This window comes from Lissotriton helveticus, chromosome 9 (assembly GCF_964261635.1).
Source record: "Lissotriton helveticus chromosome 9, aLisHel1.1, whole genome shotgun sequence".
NCBI lineage: Eukaryota > Metazoa > Chordata > Amphibia > Caudata > Salamandridae > Lissotriton > Lissotriton helveticus.
Window position 1 is genome coordinate 1077627953 of NC_136070.1, and position 22303 is coordinate 1077650255.

General features: G+C 44.2%; 1 protein-coding gene across 2 annotated transcripts in view; it reads left to right on the top strand.

The window, feature by feature from the left end:
- The window catches only part of DNAH1 (dynein axonemal heavy chain 1), a 1443760-nt gene that overhangs the window by 690561 nt on the left and 730896 nt on the right, over nucleotides 1-22303 (top strand). For both annotated transcript variants that reach the window (XM_078661462.1, XM_078661463.1), the window contains exon 39: nucleotides 10564-10758. In XM_078661462.1, coding sequence (XP_078517588.1) covers nucleotides 10564-10758 — 195 coding nt within the window. The remainder of the gene's footprint in view (nucleotides 1-10563; nucleotides 10759-22303) is intronic.

The window sequence follows — 22303 nt, forward strand, 5'->3', positions numbered from 1 at the left end:
TGTAAAACATTTCATAATTTTCAAAGCAATAAAACATTTGTAATTCGTATAGCAGCAAAAATAAATTTTTTCACAATTAGCAGCAAGTAACCTACCTACCTATCTTAACTAGTCCCAAACCATTTTCTTTAACTAGTCCCTAACCATACTCTGGCTACCAGAAAAATACTGATAGAGCGCGCAGGTCACCCGACCAATTATTTTACCATATACGTATCGGGCCCATAAAATTCAATTTACCATATAGATATTAATCAGGTGACTTTACGCTCTAACTACCAGTATCCCAGTTTCCTTCCTATTTCATCTCCAGTGTACCCGACTTACCACTCCACTGTTACGGGTACCTAATGACCACAATGGATCAGGGAGCTAGCTGTGAAGAAAAAGGCAGACACCAAAATACCTATACTTTATATATTCAATTTTGTACTTTTCATGATTACCACAAACTCAGGAAGTTTTAAAACCTTTTATCTAAAATTCATCAAGCTCAGAAAGCATGAGGTTTACAACGAGCAAACAGTCGATAACCAGAATTATAAAGAGCACATATCCATAAAGGAAGTAAATGAAACCAACCATTAGTGAGTCTAAAGGAAGGTAAGAACAGGGAACATGCTAGACCGCAGTTTCAGAATTTAGACTTAATATGAAGTGACTAATGGACGGGGGAAAAATAAGGAGCATGCTAGAATAACAATCATAAAGTATGATCTTTCAATTGGCAATGCAGAAAGCATGGAAAATCCAATATGCAAGAGAATGACTTTATTAAAGCAAAAGGAAGAAAAAATATAGAAGGTGCAGAGTAGACTTTTCTGCACTATATTTACCTAGAGTGATGTGAAGACTAACCCTGGCCACGGTTCAGTTAGGGACGGGAGGAACCCAAGGAAGGACAGTCGCCAGTAGGACAGCCAGTACGGAGAGGACACCCCAGGACAGGATAGGAAACCCAGATTAGGGACAGGACCACCAAGGCACGACCAGCACCCACAGTTCGGAAGCAACGCCTGCGCTCCACCCTCTCTGCAGCTATCAGTCAAAACCCGGATTGGGTTATCGAATTCCCCAGCAAAGTGCTTCGCCAGCACTTGGGGTTTCTTTACAAACCCCTGAGTCTATGGAAATTTCGGACAGAGTGCTCCGCAGCCCTCTGTATCCGGTCACCTATTGAGTACGATGGGTCAGTGACAGGTCAGCTATTCGGACAAGTCGGACAATTTCTCTAGCTAAACCTAGGCTAGTTATACTGTTTTCGGGTCAGTGTACCACCCCCCAAATGTTGCAAGTGCAAGAATTCCCAATTTCGATTGGTCCCCAAGTAGGATAGGTGAACACACCAACCACATTTCACCTTTACAAGACTTCATTAGCATACTCTGGGACCGCCTATTGAGCTTGGGGTTCCCATGAGATGTTCTACAGAATACAATGAAATTTATTACAATTGTTGCTTTTGCAGGACAGTTCAGCTTCGTTCTGCTGGGTCGCAGGTCACTTTCTCAGGAGCATCTTGGCTGTGGCTGACAGATGGCTGAGTTCCACTGTTACAAGGTTTTCTTCCCTCTGCCAGGGTGACATGCACAATAGGGACTTCTAAGATGGGGTTTGTTTCCCTCCCAGGCCCAAGAGGTACGATACATGAAAAGTAAGCGAAAACAAATTAGAAATACAAGAAAAAATGAATACACTGTATACCGTGAATAGTTACTCCATACCCCTTACTTTATAATAACTATAGCATTAGTGTTAGAAGCACACGAACAGTAGCGCAAAAGCAGCAGCGCAAGCTTCGGCATGTGAGAACACAAAGCGGCCATCTTAATGCTAGTGCGCAAGTGCAAAAGATTCCCACCAGAACTGCGAGCACGTCACGTCACGTGAGTGTGACTAACGCATGCGCAGAAGAAAACCCCGCCAAGCAGCGGCCATTTTAATGACAAGCGTTGTTAATGTTAGTACACACATATGCAAGCGTCTCTGGGACACCCAAAATGTCAGAATAACGGGGAAATTAGTAAGACAAACATGTTGAGTTAATTCGGTATAGTTACTCGAGGTTCATGAGTACAAGCAAGTCGCGTAACGTGCGAAATCTTGCTCCATCAGCAGCACATCTCAGAAGGTCGGGGATACCTGTATTCCCGTATCTGGACGATTGGCTGATCAAAGCAGAGTCTCCAGAGATAGTGCTCCATCATCTGCAAGAGACAACTTAGTTGTTGCACAGGTTGGGTTTTTCGATAAATGTACCCAAATCTCACCTGGTGCCCTCCCAGTGCAACCTGTTCATAGGTGCGGTACTGGACACTACTGTGTGTCGTGCATTCCCTCCTCCTCAAAAAATTCGCGACATATAGGAAATGATTCCTTTATTTTTCCTTAGAGCGGTTGTTCCAGTCTTGAAGGTCCTTCGCCTGCTCGGTTTGATGGCTTCTTGCATTCTGTTGGTCAACCATGCACGCTGGCACATGAGGGCACTCCAGTGGTGTCTCCGCAGGCAGTGGTATCAGCACGGCGGAGATCTCAGGCAGTCAGTGAGGATCTCGAGAGAAACTGCAGCGGATCTGTCTTGGTGGAGCGTGGAAGGCAATCTGTCTCAAGGAAAGCCTTTTCAACTTCCTCCATCGGTGGCCACAGTGATAACGGATGCATCCACTCTAGGGTGGGGTGCTCATCTGGGGGACCTGGAGATCAAGGGTCTTTGGTCTCCAGAGGAAAGGTTGCTTCACATCAACCTTCTGGAATTGCGGGCGATACATCTGGCGCTCAAGGCCTTCCTCCCTTCCCGGTCAGTCAGTTCAGGTCCTGACGGACAACACGACCACGATGTGGTATGTCAGCAAGCAGGTAGGAGTGGGGTCGCAGTGTCTCTGCAGAGAGGCTCTGCGTCTCTGGTCCTGGGTTCAGGACCATCAGATTTGTCTGATGGCAAATCATCTGGCCGGAGTTCTGAACGTTCGTGCAGACATTCTCAGTCGGCAGTTCTCCGCCGACCACGAGTGGAGGCTTCATCCAGAGGTAGTTCGTCACGTCTTTCGGACGTGGGGGACTCCTCAGGTGGACCTGTTTGCCACTTGCGAGAATGCTCACTGCCAGTCATTCTACAGCCTCCAATTTCCGATGCAGGGAGCCTTGGGGGACGGGTTTCAGTTGAGTTGGGACTCGCAACTCCTTTACGTGTTTCCTCCCATACCTTTGATTCCTCGGGTTCTGAGGAAGATACGCCAAGACCAGGCCCAAGTCATGTTAATCGCCCCGGATTGGCCAAGAAGGGTGTGGTACACTGATCTTCTCCACCTCTCCCCGTGCCCGCCGCTCCGTCTCCCTCACAGGGCAGATCTCCTCTCCCAGATGGAGGGGCAGGTTCTACACCCCCACCTCCAGACCTTACACCTTCATGCCTGGAGACTGAGCGGGGCAACCTTATTTTCTTTTCTCTCCCGCTCGATGTGGTGGATGTCATCCTATCGGCCAGGCGTGACTCCACCAAGTCCATTTATTCTTATAGATGGTCTAAATTTGTTGTTTGGTGCGGGGAGAAGTCCGTTGACCCTTTAAGGGCTCGTTTGTCCAATATACTTCAATTTGCACTTTCCTTAGCCCAGCAGGGTTTTGCGGTGGCAACTATCAAAGGTTATTTGTCGGCCTTATCGGCTTTCCTTTGTTTGCCCGACCAGCCCTCTTTGTTTAAATCTCCTACTGTATTACGTTTCATTAAGGGCCTTACCAATAAATTTCCTCCTACACCTTTTATTGTGCCTCAATGGGACTTGAACCTTGTTCTTACGTTCTTGATGGGTTCTCCTTTTGAACCTTTACACACATGTCCCTTGAGACTTTTGTCTTTCAAGACTATTTTTCTGGTGGCGATTACCTCGGCAAGGAGGGTAAGTGAGCTTCAAGCTCTTAGTTCAAAACCCCCATTTTTATCCATTCATGCTGAAAGAATGGTTCTCAGGACCAGGGCTGCTTTTCTGCCTAAGGTGGTAACTCCTTTCCATCTGGGGCAGTCAGTTACCCTCTCTACCCTATCCTCCCCCTCACCCTTCCAAGGAGGAGGAGACACTACACCGCTTGGACCCTAAGAGGGCGGTGAGCTTTTACCTGGACAGGACACAAGAGTTCAGGTTGGATGACCAGCTGTTTGTTGGTTTTGCTGGCTGCAAGAAGGGTAAGGCGGTTCACAAGCGCACGCTCTCGAGGTGGATTATCCTCTGCATTAAGATCTGCTACTCCTTGGCGGGTAAGGACCCTCCAGAGGGTATAAGAGCTCACTCTACTAGAGCAAAGTCATCAACATCTGCTTTGTCTAGGGGTGTTCCTGTTGAGGACATTTGTAGAGCGGCGACTTGGGCCTCCCTCCACACTTTCGCGAAGCATTACTGCTTGGATACCGAAGTGAGGAGGGAGGGCCACTTTGCACGCGCTGTCCTCCAGGATTTTCTGGTATAGGAGAGTGGACACCCTCCTCCGGGAGTGGGGACTGCTGTGGGACTCTATTCACAAGGTGAGGAATCCACACGGCAGATGTATCTATCAGAAGAACAAGTTACTTACCTTCGGTAACGCTTTTTCTGGTAGATACAATATCTGCCTGTGGATTCCTCACTGACCCACCCGCCTCCCCGTTGTCCACTCTTCTATACTTGAGTTGTTGTATTGTATGTATTTTTATTGTCAAATGAAATGTTTATTATGCTTTAATTTCCTTCTTTGGTTTCACACTTTGTGTGTTATCTTGACATTTGTGTACTGTGTATACTGTGTATATTTCTGCAGTCATCGGTCCGTCCGTGTGCCTCGAAGGCACGGAAAAAAGGGCGGAATTGATGTCATCACGCCGGCGTGGGCCTATTATGGTGTCGGTGACATCAGCGGAGTCGCGCGCGATGCTGTGCCTCTGTGATGTTGTCCACGTCGGCGCGAAGCTACAAAAAGAATTTCCGAATGCTGCTGACGCAGGGGGATATTCACAAGGTGAGGAATCCACAGGCAGACATTATATCTACCAGAAAAAGCGTTACCGAAGGTAAGTAACTTGTTCTTCTCTGCATACCACAGGCTTCAATATCAAATAGGGTATCATTTTATGCACAGATGACCTCAGCAAGGGTTTTTTGTGTGTGTGCTCGTGTATCTCACTTGTAGAACCATTCACAAACGACTAAGTCAATAAACAGTGGCATGGTGCCCTGCCCAAGCCGGGGTAGATTACGCCAAGTTTGTCCTGGTAAAAAGCATATGAAAATGCTTTTGCATACAAAACATGTAGCAAACTGAAAAAAAACTGTGCATTTTAAAGCACAATTCTTTTGTTTCGTGGAGATTCCGCAGCACTGCTGGATGCGCTGGGTTTTCTTTCCCGTCACTGGTGGGCAGTTGGTATTGAGCACCAGTCTTAAGTCGAGGGCTGAAGCTTCTAACATGCCGGATTGTACTGTGCTCCAGACACCAGTTGCGCTCCCGGCAAATCCCCAGTGTTAGAGATGCAGTACATGTGCGTCAGTATGTCAAAGAGTAAACTGTGACAGTATGGGACCCAACATTTTTAAAAAAAAGCATTGGTAAAGCCAATGGAAGCTTACCTTCATTATTAGTGTGGTGGTAAAGAAACATATTCCAACAGGGAACTTAGTACGGGTAGTTTGCGCTCTGATATATCCACATTTTAAGGCACAAATTGAAATAAACCTTAACAAGGACATCAGGTCTGCAAGGAATGATGTGGGAAGAGCCCAGAGGTGAAGAGAAAACGTTCTACAGACGCACTTGAATGGAATGCTCAAAAGCAAATAATAAAAAAGTACCTTTAGGGCATGTAGGCATCTAGGACACTGGCCACTATCTAGTGGCCAGTGCCCAGAAGCTGTACTTTGTCCAAGCTCCACGCCAGGCAAGGATAGCAATGCAAGAACGGAAGTGCAAGCAGATGATATGCAGACGATGTGCTGCCCAATGAGAAGCATGTAAATTAGAGTGACATTGGACTAAATCAATGGTAAGTTCAGGTAGGTAAGGGGGCGAGATCTGAAAGAGACTATAAGTTATAGATTCATTAACTTAGAATTACCCCCATGTGTCAGACTGGATCCAGAGAATTTTTCTGCAGAAGTAACCCCTGCGCATTGGTAGGTGGCGTTGGTCAACTCCGCGTCCATTGTCTCTATCGTGGTTGCCAGGATGATGTCGCGGTATCTGCTTAGAAGCTGCCTCTGCGCACTGACGTCAGTTCTGACATGACTTTCCACACCAGAAGTGCAGAGCCATGAAAGACACTGACCAAAGGTAAGCCACACTAGGGCCCTGCAAGGGAGTCCCTATCCCTAGAAGTCAGATCGCAGAGCGGGGCGGATGGGTGGGTCGGTAAGGAATCTATAACTTATATATGACTCTTACAGATGCTTTGTTACCGAAGGTAAGTAACTTGTTCATCTGTAAGAGACTATTAGTTATAGATTCCTTGCCTTAGAATAGATACCCCGGCTACACCAACCTTGGAGGAGGGGCTGCGAACCAAGTTCACACCAGAAAGTCCTGGAGACAGAACGGGCATAGTAGCCATCCCTCCGGACTTGACTGTCCAGGCAGTAATGTCTGATGAACGTGTGCATAGTGGAACACCACATGACAAAGCAGTATTTGCTGCAGTAGCTCCCGTGGAATGAACTTGCAGCCCCGCTGGAGGTTCCTTTTTAGCTAAAGCGTAACAAATCTTTATACAAAGGATGAACCAATGAGAGATGGTATGCTTTTGCACAGCCCGACCTTTCTTGGCACTCACATAGCCAACGAAGGGTTCCTCGTCCACCCAGAAATCCTTTGTGCAGTCAATGTAGAAGGACAGCACAGGTTTTGGGTCCAGACAGTGGCGTCTCTCCTCCTCCTTTGAAAGGAGAGGAGGTGGGAAAAAGGGGGGCAGAGAGATAGTCTGTCTGGTGTGAAAAGGAGTGACAACTTTAGGTAGGAACAAGGGCCTCGTTTGAAGCACCACTTTGTCTGAATGCACCAAGAAGAAAAGGGGCTTCGAAGAAAGAGCCTGAAGCTCACTAACTCTGCGAGCATAGGTGATGGCTACTAGAAAGACAGTCTTCAGAGTGAGAAGAGGACAGTTGTGAAGAGGATCAAAGGGAGCGCACATAAGATAAGTCAAAACAGTGTTCAAGTCCCACTGAGGCATTATGAAAGGAGATATAGGAAAGAGATGAATAATGAATTTAAAGAATCTACTTACAAAATGTATCTTGAACAAAGAGGGCTTATCTGGTAGCCAAAGAAAAGTAGAAATTGCTGCCAGGTAGCCTTTAGGAGGGTCCAGAGCAGAGCCCTGCTGGGCTAAAGAGAGAAGGAACAAAAGAACCTCAGAAAGAAGGGCAGAAAGGGGATCCACAGCCTTTACTGTTTTACTGGATCAAAATGAAGGAGCTATTCATTCTCTACAACTTCCCCACTTTTTAAACTTTAAACAGCCAAAACCAAGTATTAATCTGTTAAATGTCAATACAGAAATGTTAGTATGTTTTGTTGCTTTGGCTCGCCCATGCTTTTGCCTTCTTATACAGAAATGATGATGGCATTAACCAGATTGGACCATTATGTAACCCATCACCACAAAGGGTTCAACCCGTTTACATAGTAGTGGATGCTCTGGGACAGAGAAAGAACACCAAACAAAGGAACCCAAAGAAACCGATTTAGAAGGTGTAAGGAGATTTAGAGGTTAATTTAGAGCTGGGTAGTAATGCGACCCTGACCTGCCTACTCAGCTCTGGGCTCCTCTTTCTTATGCAGAGGAGGGCGGCACAACCTACCACTGTGTTACAGATGGAAAAGTAACAACTGGCTACAGCTGAAAAAACCCTTACTGGTGCTGGATGATTAGCTAGCATGAAGTTGGGAGGCTCAGCCTACCTAGGACATCAAGTAAACCTTTATTTTTCCTGACCAGTATACAAGGAAAATAAAAAATATTCCCCCGACCAAAAACTCCCTGGGGGAAACTAAACCCATAGAGACAACCACCTCTCTGGCAGTTTGTCTTAAAAAATCCAAATGGCCCACCATGCCATAATGGCTTGTAGCACCAGCTACCATTGTTTGTTTTTCAAAACTGCTCTGGGATTAGCAGTGGGAACAGTTTCCCACAAAAATCTGCCTAACCAGCAGCAAACTCTAGATTTGGGAGTTCAGAAGGAAGCTGCTACATCACCCAAGCTGTTTAACCATAACCCCACAGTATAAATGAAGCCATTAACACACTCTAGAGCCAGTATGTAGAAATGTCTTCAACATATTTCTTTGGACGGGAAGGACATTCTGTTAGCTGTCTAATAGTGAGGAATAGTTAGCATTAAAGAGAGATGCAATAGACTGGTACAATGATTGGTGTGGACTGAGCCTAGCCAAGGGTAAGAACAAATTACTGTGTTTATACAGTGTTTCAGAAAATTCCAACTGTTCCTTATTTTTTGTATTGTTATTTTAACATTTGAATTTTGAACCCTTAAATTAATTGAACATATAATTTAAAGTAGTCATTGCAGATTAGCACAGCCGTAGGTCACTATAGGCTTAGCTGTGGTAAAACTGTACTGCAGGAACATAATTTAAAGTATGTTCAAAAACTTGTAACACCATTGGTCTTTTAATAAGAATTCCAGTGGTACTATAAACCTCTGTGAATGTGAGAACTCTGCCCAAATTAGGAGAAATTAAACCACAAGGGAATTGTAATGTTGATTCCTCAGCCTCTTTAGTTTGAGCACAGACAATGCGTCTGGACATACTGTAATATAATGGACATTCAACAAACTTCTCGTAAGTAGAAATGTCTATAGAATCTGGGCAGGATGCAGACAGGATTGATTACAATCTCCAGCAACTTTATTTCAGAAACAGTGGTAGAATGTGAGACGCTTGTTTTCGAGGAAATGAACACAGATTCCAGAAATGACATTATACGTTTCTCTGATTTCTTCTTCCTTTTCTTTTTTTGTGGTTTTACTCAAAGAGGACATAAATATCTAGAAGCATGGTGTGGTTCGACTCAAGATGCCATTTTGATCTGCCATTTTGATCTTGAAGCCATGCTAGATATGATTTGAGTAATTCTTATGTAGTATGGGGTGTTTTCGGGTTGTCCAGTTCACAGTACAAATCCCATTTACTGAGGAACTGAGACCAGGACTTTGAGAAACCAAGCAAGCAAAACCTCTAAAGTTAGGGATTTTGATCTTCTGTGGGAATTGTCTATGGAGGTTAATTAAACCTAAAATGCTGCAAACCTTTTTGGTGGTGTTCCAAAGCGCGAGTATCCCTCTGTACTACCATTCAGGCAGATCCAGGCATGAACAGGTCATGCAGTACAGCATCACTTTTAATCCCAAGGTCCTAGTAAATGCATCTGCTAGATACTAGAGCATGGAAGCAGCAGACAAAGCCAAATCAGTGAGAGCACCTGTTACCTTTGCCCTCTTAACTAAATAAGACAGTCTCCCTTTGGTACCAGTCCCTTCTTGGACATTCACAGAAGGTATTTTTGCCGTGGCCATTCCATTTCACACAGGACAAGAAATTACTGAATGCTGGTGCCTAATACTGCATATGTCTTTTAACCAAATCTTGCCTTTTTATTCCCCCTTGACTGCTTCCAGTCTTATACAACAGTTTTCTCCCACTTTTCATAATTTCTCACTTTCTAAATCCACCTGTCACCCTTATAAAATGTCCCACAAACTCCTCCCTTCATTCTTTTTTTAAAAATTATTTGTATGTGCATTTTAAAACCATATAAACATATCAAGCATGTCACATAAGATCGTCCACCGTCCCCTGCCCCACCCCTACCAACCGCCCACCCTCCCCAGAATTTCACAGAACATAACACTTCTTGTGGGGACAGTGCTGTACCTCCCAACTCTGTGTCACACATAATCATCCATATCCTCCCCTCATGTGTCGGAACAGCAGGGAGGACAGACCCCACCCTATCAGAGCCCCCCATCTAGACATAGTATCGCCTCTATTTCCCCCACACTCTACTGAACTTCTTGGGGCAACCTCTAGCTTTAGATGTGACGCTCTCGCTGCCATGTAGATATCCATAACCCTCTTCCACTCATCTAGGCTCGGGAGGATAGGAGCGCCCCAGGCCCGTGCCACATCCCTCTTGGCTACCACTAACGCCATCAGTAGGCAAATCACGTGTGGGCGAGTCAGATCCACCTTGTTTGTTATGCCCAGTAGAACCAGTTTAGGCTCCACCGGGAGGACCGTTTCCAGTATGTCGCTGAGCTCCCCCAGCACCTCAGCCCAATATTCCTGTATAACCCGGCATTCCCAGAGAGTATGATAAAAGTTTCCCTCCACACAGCCACAGCGCAGGTAATTTCCTCCCTTCATTCTTAACTAAATGTTGCCACTTTTGAACATGAAATGTGTAAGTATTCTACTGTTTTTGATGTATCCCTGCATATATGTAAAATCGTGCAAGTTAATATTAATGAGATGTGATTGTACACTGTTTGGTAAGAAGCATGTGTTGTTTTTCCTTCGCAGTCGATGACAATGATGTTTGAGGTGGCAGACCTGGCTGTGGCTTCTCCCGCTACTGTCTCACGCTGTGGTATGGTTTATTTGGAGCCCAGTATATTGGGGTTGGAACCGTTCACTGAATGCTGGCTTCGCCTGATCCCAACAGTCATGAAGCCGTCTGAAGAGGAGCTGGAATCTCTCTTTACAAGATTTGTGCAAGTGAGTTTACCTGAGAGAATGCAGATGGTAATTCCTCAGCCTATGTCTAACTTTCTCTATTCCTCTTATTGTTCGAGCTTCAAACTTTCAAAGAACTATTCTCAAGTCAACTGAGACTCCCCTCTCCACCTAATACCCTGTTACCCCGCAAGCACTCCGCCCCTCCCACACGCTTACACAAACACAACCCCCCTTGCTGGAGTTCTACCCCTGCCCATAATTCTTCCAGCCGCCCTCACCGATGCATCAATCTTCTGACAAGGTATGACATACGCTCCCTCCTACACTCCTACGCAACAGCTCCCACGACCCACATAGCCACCACACACCTTCCCATCCCCACCATCCATTCCAACCCTCACAGGCCCCCGACCCAAAATAATAGAGGGACCATCTCTAACAATCTGAAAAAAGTCACCCTCGCCCTGGACCCCTCCGCCTCCCTCATCAGCCCACGGCTCAAATGCACACTACTTAACTGCAGATCAGCCCCCAGACACGCATCTGACATAGCCGACCTCATTATCACACATGACCTTGACCTTGACCTTACCATACTTACCGAAACATGGTTAACATAATCTTCATCCCCCCTCATAGACATTCTAGTTCCCCCCAACTATCACATCATCAGATTAGACAGGACCGGCAAGACAGGAGGTGGAATAGCATGTATTCACCGGATTAACCTTTCAGTATCTAGAGCCATCTCCCCTACATTCTCCTCCTGTGAACACATCTGCCTCGATGTCAACAGTGAGGGCAATCCAGTATGCTCCCTACACATCATTTACCACCCACCAGGAGACAACCTCACCTTCACTGAACATCTTATGGACATGATCACAACTACCTCGGGTCGACATAATACACAAATATTCCTCGGTGATTTCAACCTTCACTGGAATGATCACAACAACTCGGTGGTTAACAATCTCTAAAACTTCCTCAACACCTTAGACCTCACCCAAATTTGCAACAGCCCCACTCATGACAAGGGTTCTATCCTGGACCTCATTATTTCCAAAGATGACACCACCCAACTAGACTCAATCAGACCTTGTGACTGGTCCGACCACCACATTATCACATTTTTCATCAATGAACAAGTGAAACTTTACCCACCCCATTCCACCAAACCCAAGGTATGGAAAAGAGACTTGAGGAACCTCAATCCCATCTCACCCATACCCATCTACAACCTTCTCATACCCCCTATCGGCAATGACGACGTTCAGGCTCTTACCGATCATTACCTCAACTCAATGACTACGATAGTCAACGAAGTTGCCCCCCTTCAGCTAAAGAGAACCGCCTTCAAAAACTCAAAACCATGGTACGATGGTCTGCTCAACAAGGACAGACGAGTCATGAGACTTGCAGAACGCAACTGGAGATCCATCCCATCAGCCATGCACCTCAAGACTCTGAAGAAAAAAAGAAATGCTTACTTCAGGAAAATCAAACGAACGAAAGCGGACTTCTTTAGCCATCAACTAGACCAAGCAAAAAACCGACCCAAAAAACTTTTTGAACTCATCAAAACTCAATCCAAAGGGGAGGAGCCAAGCTCGCGTCCGAGATGGCCGCGCTTTAGCTCGGCTCCGTCTACTTTCCTGTTCGAAACATAAATCCTGCCTTTATCCTGCCCCGGGAAGACAATTTCTGCTACGCTGTGGATCTGCGGCGATCTCTAGGCACTTACCGTCTGTTCCGGTTGTCTCTGGGTGCCGTGGTTCCGGAGCTGTGCCTTCGCTCGCTTCGGGGCCTTTGGAGCGGACTGGCCTGAGTCTCCTCGGCGGCGCCCGGACGGGGCGCTACGCTATGGCCGGCCTTTGATGGCGCAGAGGGCTCGGCCGACGAGGCGGTTGTGCAGATAGGCCGGTTGCGGCTTTCTGGCCTGATCAGACGGTCCCGCGGCCTGGGGTGGAGGCGCTGCCTTCCGTTGACGGGGCTGACCGTAGATGTGGCTTGTCCCCCCCCTTTGTTCTCCGGTCCGGCCATTTTGAGTGCCTCCGCCCGGACTCGGAGAACGGGGCCGGTGGCATTGGGGGGCCTGCGATCCTCCTTCTTCTGGTGGCCCCCCTTCTTGCTCTGGAAGTGCCTCTGCTGATGGTTGGCTGAATTCTGTTTGCCCTGCTGCGGCCCGGGCCGGGGTCGAGGATCGCTGCGACCCCGCCGGGCTTCCAAAATGGCGGCCGACACTGTATATCTCAGCCGGACCGAGATGGGCGGCGGTGGTCCACGATGTGGCACAGAAGCCGGATACTGTAAAGGTGTTCCTACACTTGCCGACGTCCTCGCCGCCCTGCGCTCCTGAGGTGCTCCGGTGGCCGCACCCGCTGATATCCTGGAGGAGGCTTGTTTCGCTGGGCCGTTTGAGCCCCCTCTGGCGTGTGCGGCTACGTCGCTACTGGGTGCGGCTGGAACTATCCTGGAAATTATGGACCCGGTGGCGGCCGTTTCTGCGGATATGCGGAGTTCCGCTGCCCTCCATCGTGATGTGTCCTCTCCTGGGCTGTGGGTCGGTAGGCCGGGTCCTGTCCGGACCGGACGCGATGGTTCTTCCTGTGCTTCATCTCCTCGAATGGCCGACCGTAGATCCTGTGCTAACTCCGTTGGGTCGGCTTTCCTCAGATCATCTTCGGAACTGTGCCTGCATTGTGTACAATGGTTTCTGACTGTTCCAGATCATCCAAGTGGTACACGAAACATCTTCTGCGGATTGAAGTTTGACCTCCCTGTTCTCTGCCTCCTGTTCCTCATGGTCTGGTTCTTCGTGAGGCGGACTGCCACAGATTTGGAAAAACAAGGACAGGGATGAGACGATCTTGCCTTTGTGGACTGGTGTTTTGTAATGGTTGGATGAGCGGCTGGTAACGGTATGACCTTGTCGGATTCTTGTCGTATTCCTGTAATGTGTCCTTAGAATCTTTGTCTTCCCGTGGGCACTGCTGTTTCGGACGGGAGGGTGGGAGCATATGATTCTGTTTTATGGCCCTCTCCCGTGTTCTTTCCTCCCTTGTTCCTCCTTTTCCCCTTTTTTGTCTTTATGGTTCAATCTTGCTTTAGTTCTTCTATATTTCAGGTTCTGATTAGGGCGACAGGCACGCTGCTGGGGGGTAGGCCATAGCCTTCTGCAGGGGTGCAGGGTGGGCTTGTGGGGTGGGGGGGGGTCTGCCATTTCTTTGGGGTTTTTCTCCCCTCATTTTCTTATTCTTGGTTCTATGGCTCTTGTGTGTCCTCTTTTTCGGGGCGCGGTCTCAGCATATGTCCCCCTGGGTGGGTTATTTTTGTTGCACTAACCGTTTGGTCTTACTGTGACTTGGGCTCACTACGTAATTTTGCTCCGGTTACTACTGGTTCTGTATACCGATTTGTGGTTCCCGATCTCGTTTGCCATGGGGCGCGTGCTTGAGGTGGCGTTCTTCCTTTCCCCTTTTGTCCCCTTCTTCCTCTTTTTCTTTCTTTCCTCCCCCCTCTCGTGGTTTTTTTTTTCCTTATTCTTTGGGTTGTGTGACGGAGGGCTTTATTTGATAAGCTTTTTTCGATTCTGTTTGATATGATATGTTCTTGTTGTGGTGGGTGGGCGCTGCACGGCGGTTGCCACTGTTTTTCTGGCGGGACTCCTATTCTGCCTTTATCGATATGTGTTTGTCATTATTGCGTTATCCTGTATCTTCCAACGCGGCTTGTTCGCGGCCCACCCCGGCCCTCCGAGACTTCCTACCTGTTATTATTCTGTCATTCCCGTTTCTATATTAGAAAATCAACCTTCACGTATCCTGCCCCTGCTGGTTGCTATATGGCTTTTAGCCCTTATTTCCTGTATGCTTTGTTGTGATATTCTGTATGCGTTTCGGTGCTGTTGACTCTGTTTCTTCTTTGTGGTGGCCGGCCCGCTGGGTTGTAGGCCCGTATTTGTGAGCCTTCTCTGTACAATAAAGGTTTAAAAAAAAAAAAAAAAAAACTCAATCCAAAGATGAACCACAGCGAGTACATAACATAACCAGCACACTACCATCCTGCAAAGAATTCTCTACCTTCTTCAATCAAAAAACAGTTAACATCAAGAAGGATCTCCTTACAGATCTAAATCTATACTCCAACGCCCTCAGCAAAACACACTTCAAACTAAAAAACAATGCTACCTGGACATCTTTTGATACCTACACGGAAGAATCTATAGGCATGATTCTAAGTACCCTGAAGCCCTCCAATCACCTCTCGGATCCTCTACCTGCAAACGCCGTAAAGGACCTCAGCCCATGGCTTATCCCACTCTGGACCAAAGTCATTAATAGCTCTCTTCAACAAGGAACTATTCCGGACTCCCTCAAAGTGGGACAAGTATCGCCCATACTAAAGAAACCGACAGCTGACCCTACTGACCTCAATAACTATCGTCCCATCTCCAATATCCCTACCTTAGCTAAACTGTTAGAAAAAAGTGCTCACCTCCAACTGACAAAACACATTGATCATTTTGACCTTCTTGACCGGCACCAATCCGGCTTCCGTGCAGGCCACAGCACAGAATCAGCCATGACTCACATAATTGATGATGCACTCCAAATTCTAGACCAAAACGGCTCCTGCCTCCTCATTTTTCTCGACCTCTCATCTGCATTTGACACGGTCAAACACGAGAACTTACTCGAACTGTTGAATACCAGAATGGGTATTTCTGGGACAGTACTCAAATGGTTCACCTCCTTCCTTCATAACCGGACTCAGTCATTCAAAACTAATAACACTATGTCCACACCTACTCCAGTAACACTTGGTGTACCGCAAGGATCGTCTCTTTCACCAACCCTGTTCAACCTAGTCATGGAGCCACTCACCGCACTGCTTCATGCCTCTAATGTGCAATTCCACATGTATGCGGATGATACCCAACTCTACCTCAAACCACAATCCCCTGATGACCTCAAACTTCTCAACTCAACACTTAAGGACACACAGACATGGTTAGCAGAGAACCATCTCAAACTTAATGCTCTGAAAACAGAATTCCTCCTAATAGCACCCCCCTCCAAAATCCCCATCGTCCAGGAGTCGTTGAAACACCTCACTGCATTCAACGCCCAGCCTATCATAGTAGACTCAGCAAAATCCTTAGGCATCACCCTTGACTCCAATCTCAATATGCAACGACATATCAACAATGCAACCAAGGGAGCTAACTTCCAAATCAATACCTTGAGAAAGCTGAAACCCTTCCTCCCAGCCGATGACTTTAGAACTGCAGTCCAAGCGCTAGTTATCCCTCGGATTGACTATGGAAGTGCATCCCTCTGCGGTCTCCCACTATCAACAAGAGCCTCTATCAACGCTGCAGCAAGGCTCATAACTGGATCAAAAAAACGCTCACACATATCCCCTGACTTAAAATCTCTTAACTGGCTACCTCTTGAAGCCAGAATTCACCTGAAAATCGCATGCATTACTCACAAGGCCTTACATCATAGCTCGCCCAGCTACATTGCTCAGAAATTGACAATCTCAGGAGGCTAAAGAGCCACAAGAAGCGCAGAAACTCTCCTTCTGAAACCGCAAAGATTCAACAAGAAAAAAAGTACAAGCGCTCCTTCTCAGGGATGGCCCCCAGGATCTGGAATGCCCTCCCGCCAGAAACTAGACTCATCTCATCCACTGCATACTTCAAAAAAGAAGTCAAATCGATCCTCATGGCTAAATTCACTTGAACCTTTGCAAAGACTACTTGCCTATGTTTCTACACTTTGTATTTCAGCACCTGATTCGACCACAATATCATAATCACACTCTACTACCATGCAGGGTTGGCATCTATGCACAAACTGCCTTGTTAAGTTTGCCTGTCTTTTGTCCTCCTTTCATCTGTATGTAAAGCGCTCTGATATCTGTAAGGATCATGTTCGCGCTATACAAAACCCTGAAAATAAATGAAAATAAATAAATTGTGGTGCGAATATTTTATTGCTTCATCACAACTTCACCTGAAATTAGGCAGAAATATCAGAACATCTTTTGACTGTCCGAAGAAACGTTGACAATTTTGGAACCGTTTCTTTTTGTATACATGGCCATGTCTTCCTACCATTATGTTTGTTTTTTATTAACTCTTGTTGATGCCCGCTGTGAATACAGAAGAACAAAAAATGCATTTTTGTGGAACTTGTATTTGATTATTATGACAATTTGCCCAAAATGGAAAACAGAGTTTCATCAGCCTGAGTTTGTCAAGATGTTGTTTTCCGTTTTTGTTATTTTTAGGGTGAGCTTGGGCAGCGCATGGGCTGCTCTGCAGGCATGCAGTATTCGAGTGTGGACTTAAATCTTTGCCCACTCGCTGCCCATATTTTTCATTGGCTTGTGCCATAGTTCTTTGTAAATGCTGGCTTCTGATTTGTTAATAAGCTTGTTAGTCCCTCCTTAGTACCACCTTATCTTCATTTGCAACCTCCCATGAGGACCGGTTCCTTAACTTCTGTTGTTACACGGTATGTCTTATTTAGTCTGTAAGCACTATTTTCTTTAATGAGCTTCTCCTACTGCAGGCATGACATGCATTCCTGCAACATTCAGCACACCATGCACGCTTTCACTTTGCAAGCAGTCCAGGACAATGGCGGCCGCATATTTGAAATGAATAGGTCTCGCATTTACAAGAGTTTTAGCTATTGGAATTGTAAATGACAATGCCTTTTATTTATGTGTTAATTATCATAACAGATAAATAAAAGGCATTGTCATCTACAATGCCAATAGCTTAAACTCGCAAATGTGAGACCTATTGCATTGCAAATGCTTGTTCATAATGCGCTAGAGCCGTCTGCACATTCTTATGTCTGTGTATGTTGCACAGGCCTGGCATTCTGTGGCTGGCTTCCTGTTTCTTACATTCCCCATCCTTGGCAGGAACAACATAGTGCAACAATGTGGAGCAATCAAGAGCTTCTAATAACCACACAATTATACTAAACCAAACAATTAAATTCAAAGCAGAATTGTTTCCAGGTGTTTCATGTTAAAACATTATTAAAATATATTACATTTACAGCTAACATTTAGCCTATTTCTGGGATATAAACGTATCAATAACTTGTGACCACCCTTGGTGTACCTTTTTTCTTCCTTCAGTGCATCAAGTTAACTTGGTAAGTGAGCATGTAACATAGTAACTTAACATATAGCACCTTAATTTACTTTCTATGTCTAGTGACCTATTAGATAAACAGTAATTGAATTGCTTTACTCTCTCAAGTGTAAGCATCTCTCTAGCTTTGAATGCTGTTATAAATGAACATTTTTAAAGACTGCTGAATGTGGTTTTTGGGGCCTGGCGTTACCTCCATATCAACAATAGGAGGAGCAGAGGACCTAAAAGATAAGACATTCTAAAGAGAGAAAAATTACATGGACTTATCTCAGGGGTTGGTATACCCTCAAATAGACAAGTGTCTCCTTTGGAAGAGGCTCTTTCCTTCCACTTAGGAGCTAAATTATAACAGTGGAGACAATTAGCGCAACGACAAATAAAAGCACTAAAAGATAGGCACTTGTTTTTTTTTTTCATCTTACCTAAAAAGGCCTATTGTCATCACACAACACACTCCACATATCCGCACACAACATACTCAGATACATAAAGAAACTGAAACAAGCTTTTAGACAGCCCCTTTCGGCCACTGGCTACTGTGGATCAACTGGATTTAGGTATTGGCTATTTGAGTTGTCTATCAGTTTTGGTATCAGCCTAAGGTGTTTTTCGACTGTGATTAACCTAAAATGGTAGCCCACGCAAATTAACATTAAAAAAAAGTATAATCTTTTTATTTACGTTGAGAGCCGCAACACCTTGCTCTCTCTATATGCTCACTTGTACAATTTACCATCCTTTCGTCCCCTGGTTATCTGTTCAACTCCCACTCATGCCTGTAAATTTCTTTAATTGTATTTTGTTCGAGTATCTTCCAAATCCTAAACACTACTGGTCCGCTTCCTTCCTTTTTACCCTATAATGCGCCCTTTTTAATTTTTATTTCACCATTATGAAATGGCTTATTGCTTTATTTTCGGCTGCCCTTATGTGGCTCCATGTCCTGAGGTTCTGTCTAATAATTTTTACAATACCTTTAATGATATATTTTTATTGTGTCGAAATCTTTTATTGAAAACATTTGTAATAAATACATAAATATAAAGATATATAATTGTCAATTAACATTTTAGCATATCGAATATTATTATCAAATAAAACAGAGAAAATTAGAAATGTACATAAGGCATCTTATATGATATAAAGAAGGTACTAAAAAATGGATAGGATATAGTAAGGTAATAAGTATACGTACATAAAAAATTGAACGATATAAGGGAGATTGTTAGAGAATGAAATGTAAATAGAAGGAGAAATAAACATAAGCTAAAAGGAAATATGAACATAGAAATAAGTAAGAAAAAATAATAAATAAGCATAACTAAGTAGAGGAATACATAGGTGGATATTAACTTAAATACAAGTATACAAGGAAGTAGAATTTAAATAGATTATAAAGAAATATGTTTATACATGCATAACTGTAGAAATGGAAATAGATTAAGATATATATATAGACATAGACTCCTTGTCTAAGCATCAAGATTTAGAAAGTAAAGAGAATATATGAAAGGAGAAAAAGGGTGTTTTGGAGTCTTTAAGAAAAGGGTTCCATGCTTGTTGGAAAAATTTCCTCTTGATCTTAAAGTCGGTACACAATACGTTCATGAGATGCTGTTTGAACCATCGTTACAAGCCCTTCTTCATTCGGGGAGGGGGGGTTAGATGATTGCCAATGTCTTAAGATACATATTTTAGCAGTGGAGAATGCAGTGTGTAAATGGCGACGTTGCGGACATGTAATGGAAGGAAGAGTTCTAAAATCATGCAATAAAGTAATAGAAGGGGTAAGTGGAAGACGAAGGGATAAAATAGTTTTCTGTAGTATGATCCCTATAAAAGTCCAATAATTCAATATGGGGGAACAATCATGAAGTAAATGGGAAAGATCACAATTGAGTTCCGAACATCTCCAGCATTTAGAGTGCGACAATAGTCCTGCTTTTTTGTAGTTTCAAAGGGGTCCAATACCAGTCATGCAAGATTTTAAAAAGACAGAATTTTAAGTGAGCTTCTCGGAGCCTATATCAAGAACTTCTAGTATTTCCAACCATACATTATCTTCAATAGTAATGTGCAGGCATTCCTGCCATTTCATTTGAAGAGTTTTAGCACGTGGCTGTGAAAATAAGTGACGAGTTAAAATATTATATAAACCTGACATCACTCCTTTGTGTCGTCCCCATACAAAAAGATAATCCAACATTGGTGAGGGTTTTTATATCCAGGGGGAGAACCTAAACATCTTCTTAGACAGTGTTGTAGTTGTGAGTATTGTGGTATTTGATGTGATGGAAGATCAATTACTTTATGAAGCAAGTCAAATGATTTTAGCTCCCCATGTAATAAAACTTGATCAAGTGTATGGATGCCACATGACATCCAAATAGACCATTGAATTGCTTTACTATTTATTCGAATACTTTCATTGTTCCAAAGTGGAGACTTATAATGCAATCAGTAAGAATTCTGTGTTAATCGATGTGCTCGATGCCATGCTTGACAAGCAGCTTTGATTAAGAAGAGAATGTTCTATTTGAACCCACTGCGGAGGGTCGACGTAGTTTGGGAGTAAATAGGCTAGTTGTGAAAGGTGTAGGGTTAAGGAATAATGTTCCAAAGATGGTACACCCAAACCACCATAAGGACGTCGAGCCACTAGTTTGGTGGCAGCTAAACGGATAGAACCCCAAACAGAAGACCTAATACAATCATCTATTCAACGCAATGTAGATAAGGGAATAACTATCAGGAGCATTCCTAATATGTAAGTAAAGCGAGGCAAGGTGACCATCCTAACAGCCTGTACCCTTCCCCACATAGAAAAGCCTAAAAGCGACCATTTACCAAATCAGTTTCCATTTGTGTTATAAAAAGATTGAGATCATCTGAAACTATATTGGATAGGCCTCTATTAACTAGAACTCCAAGATATTTCAATTGTGATGATTTCCAACAAAAAGAATGGCCATCTATTGAAGCTTTTATGGTACCAGGAGAAAGTGGAAGAGCCTCGCATTTATCCCAGTTCACTTTCTAACCGGAATGAGCTGCAAAACTGTCAATAATTTCAAGTAAGGCTGGTAAGGAACATGAAAGATCTTTAAGCGTAAAAAGAATATCATCAGCATACAGATATAATTTAGAATCACTGTGTGGCATAGGTATGCCTTGTATTTGTGGCGAGTGGCGAATTAAAGAGGCAAGATGTTCTATTGCTAATAGAAATAAAAGGGGAGAAAGGTTTTAGTGATATATTCACACATCACTCAAAGAAATTGTTTAAGGCTTCAAAGACACACAGACGGTCACTGGGACTTGCTAATATTAATCCCACAAGAAAAGAAGAAAACTGCAGACCCAGCTGACTACTGCTCAGTTTTTCTGCTGAATTCGAATTGTAAAGATAATACCAAGATCATTGGTGTTTCGATTACAAATGGTATTTTACTACAATTAGAATAGAAGCTAGACAAGGCATAACGAGGGATCGGTCAGCTTTGTTCAAGTGCTTATGCAATAAAAGTTGGAATCAATCCTATTTTCACTTGATACTGTGCTCTTAGAAAGGTACACTAAACATAGAAAGTGTTCAGTCACATTGTGCAAAGTGCTTGTCCAATAAAGATTATATTAAATCCTGTTTACACCTAATAGAAAAACCATTAAAACCATTAAATATTTAGATACAGTAACAAGTAGAATAACATATTTAGTGCATCCCTCTTAGATGCTGAGCTTGCTTTAATATTTTACATCTCAATCACCATGTGTAAAATAAATATCTAGACAAGGCAAATACAAGCTATTCTGTGTTATCACTTTTTAGTAGTCTGATGACAACCATTAGATGTGATAAAAATAAAGTACGACAAAAAGGGTTAATCCAGGACTTCCTCAGTTTGGTATTAGAGGGACAAAGAAACAAAAGCGCTCCTCTGACTCAGTGCTCACCTCACGGAAAGGGCAGGAAGGTGGGCCTTGATATTTCCTCTGTCTGCTTCAACATTTATAGGCAATATTCCATATCTGAATTTATTAAAATTGATTTAGCTTGCGGTGCTTCAATTTTATCCAGAAACAATTTGAAACCCGGGTTAATATTAAAATCTAAAAACTTCTCGGTTAAAGCACTTGTAATTGGCTTGCGCAACTAACTCTCCTGAATATAGTCCCAATATCTACTCTTTAACTGGCCCTGTGTAGCGTTCTTAATCTGGTAAGAATTGTCCCAAACTTCTTGCAATCCTAGCTTATACATCCAGGTTTTAATATGAGCCATGGTATTAGCCTAGATTTATCCAGGGCTTTCATTTCTATAAATGCTTGCCTTAAGGGAATTGGAGAAGTACAAGTCCAAACCTTTACTCCGTATACCAGGGGTTTAAGAACTGCAGC